The sequence below is a fragment of the Neltuma alba genome, unplaced genomic scaffold (assembly GCF_004799145.2).
Source record: "Neltuma alba isolate B1F8T4 unplaced genomic scaffold, ASM479914v2 tig00010506_pilon, whole genome shotgun sequence".
Classification (NCBI taxonomy): Eukaryota; Viridiplantae; Streptophyta; class Magnoliopsida; order Fabales; family Fabaceae; genus Neltuma; species Neltuma alba.
In genome coordinates this window covers 9,676-17,518 of record NW_021635383.1, presented here as the reverse complement: position 1 = coordinate 17,518, position 7,843 = coordinate 9,676, and the positions used below count along the sequence as shown (strand labels likewise).

The window sequence follows — 7,843 nt, the reverse complement described above, 5'->3', positions numbered from 1 at the left end:
ACTATCTCTATTCGTCATGACCAGAATTCTTATTCGCCACCATTTTCTTTGGTTCATCATGACAAAACATACCTTCTCTTACTTCTGCTAGTTTTACTTAGCTTTGTTTATCGTAACCTTAACTGCTGCCTGAAGGACTTCCATGTCCTAGCCTCACTGTAATCCCCAACTAAGTCAACTACTTCCTTTCAAGCAATAAAGGAAGGGTCTGGCTCACAACTCTAGGCCATTAGCACTTTTGCTTTCCCTTATCCTCAGGGATTACTAGTGGCAGAAATTAATCTTTAGCTCTTCTGACCTTTTTATATCTATTTAGGAATCAAAGATAACTACTTTGATCGTGCTGCCTTAACCTTGTATCAAGGCTACAGTAATTGTATCTAACTTAGGTTGCCACTTAACCCTTTTCTTCTAGGGTTTAGACTCATACCTCTATTTGACTTATAAGCCATTATCCCCTTTTCTTTAGAGGGAAGTCTCTTTATCTTTACACAGTGGCTACCTTCCTCTGCGTATAACTCCTTATCATTATTTTATCTGTACCTTTCTAACAGAGGACCCCAACTTCATTTAAAGATCCTTATTACTTATTTTCCCTAGAGCATTCAACTCCAATCCATAACCTTAGTTGGACCTTAGCTAGTATTCTACTACTAGCTCTAACCTGAACTGGGCTTTTCTAAATTCTTGCAGATAGTTCTCTTCTTCCTATGCCAGAACCTCTGCTCTGATACCCAAAAAAATGTCACACCTTACTTATATAATACCTTAGCATTCATTTAGAACCATTCCAGACCACTTTGGATGGTCTTAAGCTTAAAAATTTCAATTTGGACGTTAATTTTCGGAAAATTACTGTTCACTGTCCAGTTTTCAGATTACAGGTCCAACTTTGAAAAATCATAACTAATTCTAGAAATATCGTATGGAGGTGTTCCAAATTCTACGGAAAGCTCTTTCAATGCTCTTTAAGGGAAAAATATTCAACTGAACTCATCCTCACTGAAAACGTACAGTTTATTGGATTAAAATTACTATTCATTTGGTAAAATCTGGACTTTCCAGATTCTGCGCCTTAACTTCGAAAATTCATATCTCATTGTATACACATCCAAATGATGTGATTTACCACTCATTTTAAAGCTTGGGATATGCATTATAAGTGTACCAAATTCCGTAGCTTAACTCATTCATATGATAGGTCAAACTGAAGCTTGAAATTAACTGCTTCAGGACCTACGTTTTATCCTTTAATATCTCCTTACTTTAATCTTTTTATTTCTTTGGACATACCTAACATGGGCTTACTTTTTCCCATTCATGCTCATATACTTTCATTCATGCCATAAACATCCTAAGCATATACATGAATTGATGGCATTCATAACATAACTTACAATATAGGAGAATTATACATTGAATAATAACATCAATCATTAGCATTAATAATTCTCCACTTCTTCTCCTTGCTTCTCATGCCCTTAGTGCCCATCATTGATTTGACCTAAATGGTTGGTTAGGGAGGGGGTGAGATTCGGGGGAATCTCAGTAGCAAACACTACCACATACATGCACAAGATGGATGCTAGTGTATGGTATGTAGTTTTTCATAAATTTAAGTTAACTAGTGACATGCCATCATGCTTTATGCTTGGTATAAAAATGCATGGCCATGGGAACATATTAAAAACAGCATTTCCAGCAACAATATCATGTCACAACATCATTCAAACAACAAATACAAACCAACACATAAGCATACCATATCAAGCACATAAAGGGTAAGTTCACTACCTTGCACCTCAAGCTTTCCTCTTACTTTTCCTTTGACTCCCTTGACTTTCCAACCATGTGGGCATTCGGTCAACATCACTAAACATCCTCTTGGATGTTTCAAAGGTCCTAAACATAACCATAATGATGACACAATCCATTAGGACCATTAGATTACATACAGTTCAAGACTATCTTTCTTGAACCTCAACCCCTTTCTCTTAGTCTTAGGGTTTTCTTTCTAAATTTTCTAATATAAATCTTATCATTTTACATCCTTATGATCTATTTCCTATCAATTAGGACCACTTTAGATGGCTTTAGATTCAAGAATATCAAATCTGGAAATTTTGGTTCGCGGGTACTGTTCACGCAGAATCTTCAGAATTTTTGCTCAACTTTGAAAATTCATAATTAAATCTAGAAAACTCCAAATTGAGTGCTTCCAAGTCTCACTGAAAGATAATTAAGTTAAATTTAAAATAAAAATAGTTTCAGGAACCAATTCTACTCATAACATACCATAATTGTACGGAAATTGACAATCTCCCAAAAGTTCAACACTGTTTCCAGATTTCAAACCTTAATTTTGAAAAATCACCATAAATCGTACACAGATCCAAATAAAGTGTTCTACCCATGTATTTAAAGCTCATAGAGTGTACTTTAATCATACAAAATTTCAGAACCAGATATGAACAGTAACTAATTCGAAAAAGCCATCAAATCAGCACGTAATTCTTCCAATGTTCACATAGATCCCCTTGGATCTACCATACTTTGAGGTGTTCTAGCAAGATCTAACAACCAAACTCCCTTCCCCACTCATCAACCATTTTGACCAGCCATCAAAAGGGAGAGAAGACATATTTTCAACCATAAAAGAGAAAGAAACCAAGGCAAGAACACATCTAGAGCCAAGAACTCACCTTGAACCTTGATTGTATGACCAAAGTTGATGCCTTTCTCTTGGTTTTCCCTCAAAACTCTCTCTTTTTCCCTCTCTTCATGCCTTGCACGAAATTCCCATCTGATTTATGGGAGAGATGAGCTCATTAATGTGTACAAAATATCCCACCAACCATCATTAATGTTATGCCAAGTGTCATTAGCCTACTTAATCTTAATCCTCTCTCTTAATTAACTTAAATCATAATGTAATTAAATTCCAAAGTCAAGATCCTCTCCATTGGTAGCTTGACACTTGGAAAGCTTTAATTAACATCCATTAAAGGCTTGACAAGTGGCGACTTGTGGCCCAAGTAAAGTGCAAGACTCTGATTAATACTTTATCGGTGCACTTTTACTCCGGGTTTAACTTCTTTTCTCTAATTACAGTGCTCTGGCCTCTGTAATTATTTTCTGTCAGATCCATAAATTCTCTTTAATTTTAGAGAGTATCTCTGAATTTTCTTAGCCCATAACACTTCCTTTAAGCCTTGCATAAAATTCATTTACTAAAATACCCTTTTATCGGCAAAACCGGCTCTTTAATTTCTTAAAGCCACTCTACTGGCCTTTTGGTTGCGGGACCAATTTTATAAATTAGTACAACCTTTCAACCCTTTAACCTCATTTTTGTATACACTTTTGAGGTCTCTTGCTATTTCAAATAATTACCTCACATGGTATACTTTTTACCGGTAATAACCTCATAAATTCCATTGAAGCTGCCTCAGGGGCATTTTCATCTTTTTTCTTCATAGAAGAGCCTTAGAATATTATTTCCCATTTTCTAGGATTTTCTTGGAATTCTCTGCGTACTCTTCCATTTTTACCCTCGCTGGTCATAACTTTTTGAATTTACGGTTTTACCCCTGCTTAAGCCTAACCTCATAGAACCATCTCTTTGAGGTTTCTAACTTACCCATTGGCCTGTATCTAGCCTCTTTTCTCTTTTTGGGCCTTCGAGACTTTACTGGAGCCTCTAACCTTAATTATATTCGAGCCCCTGAAAACTTTTACGTTGCAGTTTAGTCCCTGAAACTGCTTTAACTTCCTTTCTCGTCTTTGGGACTTCTGCTCACAGGGGTCTGATAGCCTATCTAATTCAGGCTATTACTGGTACTTCTAGGCCTAAAACTTTGGATGTTACAACTAAGATCTTTAACTCAAACATATATATTTTTTCTTTGCAGCAAACGTATGACATCCCTTGTACTGAGCAAATGAAAAAGCATGTGTTGCAGCAAGTTCGTCGGTGCTGGAAAGATTTTAAGCACACACTCACGAGCCAGTATGTGCGAGGGCCTAAGAAAGATGATGATCCGTGCGAAAAATACCCCTTCCTTGATCCAAATGATTGGAGGATGTTTGTGGCATCAGGCATGATCCTAAATTTCAGGTACATTGCCTTATAAAACATTTAATTTTGATTTAATTTACTTCACTTACTCAATTTACTTTGTTTTCTTTTCCATAGGAATTAAGTGCGATGAATAAAGAAAGGCAAGCTAAAAATTTATATCTGCACTATTTATCCCGTGGAGGTTACAAGATGCTTGAGGAGAGGATCATGCAGGATGACTTTAAGGCGATGCAGGAAGCTGCAAAATCTGATCCTAGTAGCGTTGTTCAGACCCCACCTCCTCCTCCACGTCATAGAAAATGGAAGGAAGCAAGGATGAAGAAGGGTCAATATATTAATCCAGCAGTTGCTGAGATTGCTAAAAAAATTGTAAGTTGTATACATCAAATAACTTTAACTTATGGTAATATTCCTTATATTTTATCATTAATTTTCTATTATACTGTCATTAATTTTTTATCATACTTAAAATGTTATAGGAGGTACTTGAAGAGCAAAGCAGTGAAGGTTCATTTAGTCCGAGTGGAAGGATGGACATTTTAGCGACAGCGATTGGGAAGCCTGATCACCCAAGACGCGTTAGAGGAGAAGGGAGGACAGTTGGTCTTACCCAATATTTTGGACAAACTTCACGAGCTTCTCTACGAAGTCAACCCACTGATGAGATGATAGCTAAACTTCGAGACCAAGTTCGTGATGAGCTCCAATCTGAGCTAGAGGTCAAGATTGAGGCCCAGTTACGCCAGTCACTTCGAAAAGAGCTTATGGCTGAGCTTCGTGATGAGATGAAATCTATAGTCTCTAGCATGCAAATTGGGACAGTTCAACAACAATGCACACCCCAGGTCTGTAATCAATTTCACTTAAATTAATGTTGAGTTTTACCAACATTTTTTTAATTTAATTTAATACTTGCATTTCTCTCATTTAGGATTCCCCCGTCTTTCCTAGCACTAAAAACAGTTGTAATCCACCGGGGGCATTAGGAGAGCATGATCCTAGTAGTCCCACGCTGGACTTTGGACAACCTTGTTGTCTTCGTTTAGAGGTCCCAAGGATGCGTGTTGTTGCTGACGCTCTCCTCTACAATCAAGGGAGCACTATCCATCACCAACATATTCAAGAGGACCAAGTGAGGGTTACAGTTACGACTGTTCGAGAGGGAGAGACAGGTGCGGATGTGCCATTCCCGACTGCTGAAGTTGTGAAGTTAGGTCAGGCAATTGGAACTTTCATTCTTTGGCCTAGACACCTTGTTGATGAGGAGATAATACCTGTGATGGTAAGAAAATGTTATTCTATACTGTGTGCATTTTTTTAACATGATACTTACAATACTTATTATGTTTATTTGATGTTTCATTAGGACCAGAAAGATGTTAATAGATATCCCTGCTTGGCACAATTATATGAGGAATATAAAACAATTAATATGGTCGACATAAAGATGCCTTTAGGGATTGTGGGTGAAGAAAAATCATATTTCTTTGGACTTGACAACAAAGACATCAGGGATTTGTTATCCTTGAAGGAGTTGGACATAGCATGGGTTCAATTAGCAATCATGTAAGTTTACTTTTTCATTTCTAACTTAAATTTCTAATTTCTTACTTTCACATACTAATAATTATCTTATTTCAATTCAATGATAGCTTCTTCCATAACAAATGCATGTCATCAATGGAGAAGAGAAATTTGTATGGATATTTATGCCCTGCAAGTGTCCAGAAGAAGTACAACCCACTAGATAGGAGAATCAGATATGTGGGCAATACGATTGGAGACACTAAATTACCTTGTTATTTAGCACCAATTATTGAAGGGCAAGTAGCTTAATTATATTTATTTATACATACTTAAATTGTTAAGAATTATTGTGATATCCAGTAATGTATAAGTCTTACTTTATGATGCAGTTGTCATTGGAGTTTGTGTGTTTCTTGACCCATTGACAATGTCATCTACTGGTTTGATCCCTTGGGTCGTCGTCCAAGTAGTGAGATGAGGGGCGTTTTCAACACGTAAGTACCTTAATGTAGATCAATAATTTTGTTTTCAATATAAATTGTTTAACTTGTGCTTTCATTTGCTTATAGGGCTTTAAAGACTTATTATATAACCGGTGGGAAGCGTTCCGGGAAAAATGGCTCAACAACTTGGATATATCCTAGTGTGAGTACTTTAAATTGAAGTTCTTTCATTGATGGCAGTTATTTTATATATGAATTTGGATCATCATTTCCTTGTGATTTGTAGTGTGCTAAGCAACAAGGGCCAACAGAGTGCGGATATTACATTATCCGTTATATGTTTGAGATTATTGAGAGTGGATGTATTACAAAATTTGATGAGGTAAGTAAATATAATTTTAGTTTTGTAATAGTTGAATTTTTAAATTGAATTGTTACTTATTTTATTTTCTTCCTATGTTTAAATTTGTTTATTTGTCAATTTACAGATTTTTGATAATGATTGTTCATATACTATTGATGACATTAACTTCATCCGAGACCTTTTGGCACAGCAACTGCTTCAAGAATAGGATCAATATTGACTTTTGTAATTTGTTCTTCTTTTTTGACTAGTTAGTTAATTAATGTGTCTATATAGTGAAGTTATGATGTTGATATGTCTTGGCTGAAAATATTGACTGGTTCATACTATTTCAACTTGCTGGAAAGTGGCTATTATGGCTATTGTGGCTGTAGGAGAAGCAGTATATACGAACTGAATCTTTTTTTAAAAAAAACAGCGCACATTCACGTCTGTTTAGAGAAAAACAGATGTGAATTCACGTCTGTGTCCCAAAAACAGACGTAAATTCACGTCTGTTTTAAAATTAACAGACGTGAATTCTCGTCCGTTCCAAACAGAAGTCAAAAGGGGGTACTTTTTATGTCCCTTCTTTTCATGTCCCCTACAGAACAGACGTAAAAAGTCATCCAAAACAGAAGTAAAAAGCCTTCATTGTAGTAGTGACTTTGCCAAGGACCCCTGTTTGGCAGGATCAAATCTAGTTGGTTAGTGACCGTTCCAAGCAAGGCACCTATGAAAGCTTTGATCAGATCCTGGACAAACTCGAGCTTTTTGTTACTTCTTATTTTCCTTTCTCTCCCATGTCTTGAGTGGATGACTGTATATGTGACTTGGATGATCTATGTTTTGAATGCTTATACCTGAAACCTATCTATGTATAAATATGAAGCATAGCTTAGTATAAAATATTTTGATGACTAAGTAATAATCTTATTCCTCTATTCCTCTTGTAGTAAAAGGTTAAGTAAAATGGGGAGAACCTAAAGAGAATCACAACCAAGGGAGGCAGCAAGAGAACCTCTCATTGACCTGATTCAATTGGTTATGGACTGACTAGAGGAACAGCAAAAGGTAATGCAAGAAATTCAGGCTGCCCAAGCCTGCCAAAATCAGGAACGTGATGCTGCCATAACAGCCGCAGTTGTCATACCTTACTATCAGATCCACTTAGGATTTAATTAAGCCATTTTAGACCATATTGGATGGTCTTGGGCTCAAAAATTCATGAAAAACATTGATTTTCGGATTTTTACTGTTCATCAGGCAAAAATCCAATTTTCTGGCCCAACTTTAAAAATTCATAACTTAATCTAGAAAAATCAAAATGGAGTGGTTCAAAATTTTATAAAAAGCTCTTTGAATTATTTTTCAAGGAAAAATAATCTTATGAACCAATTCCATTTGAAAAAGTATCAGGTTTTTGTGAAATTCACCTCTGTCCATTTG

At 36.1% G+C, this 7,843-nt stretch overlaps 1 protein-coding gene and 1 long non-coding RNA gene across 2 annotated transcripts; both read left to right on the top strand.

Annotated features, from left to right (window-relative positions):
- Positions 1 to 4,419: 4,419 nt before the first annotated feature.
- On the top strand, positions 4,420 to 5,352 carry LOC114756805 (uncharacterized). The gene is made up of 4 exons (XM_028945746.1): positions 4,420 to 4,450; positions 4,561 to 4,926; positions 5,013 to 5,253; positions 5,330 to 5,352. Exons 2-4 carry the CDS (start codon positions 4,612 to 4,614, stop codon positions 5,350 to 5,352), a joined length of 579 nt encoding a protein of 192 aa, XP_028801579.1. The 5' UTR covers positions 4,420 to 4,450; positions 4,561 to 4,611.
- A 728-nt stretch (positions 5,353 to 6,080) lies between these two features.
- On the top strand, positions 6,081 to 6,408 carry LOC114756803 (uncharacterized). The gene is made up of 3 exons (XR_003741506.1): positions 6,081 to 6,102; positions 6,178 to 6,253; positions 6,338 to 6,408. It is a non-coding gene; the product is annotated as an uncharacterized LOC114756803 (long non-coding RNA).
- Positions 6,409 to 7,843: the final 1,435 nt, after the last annotated feature.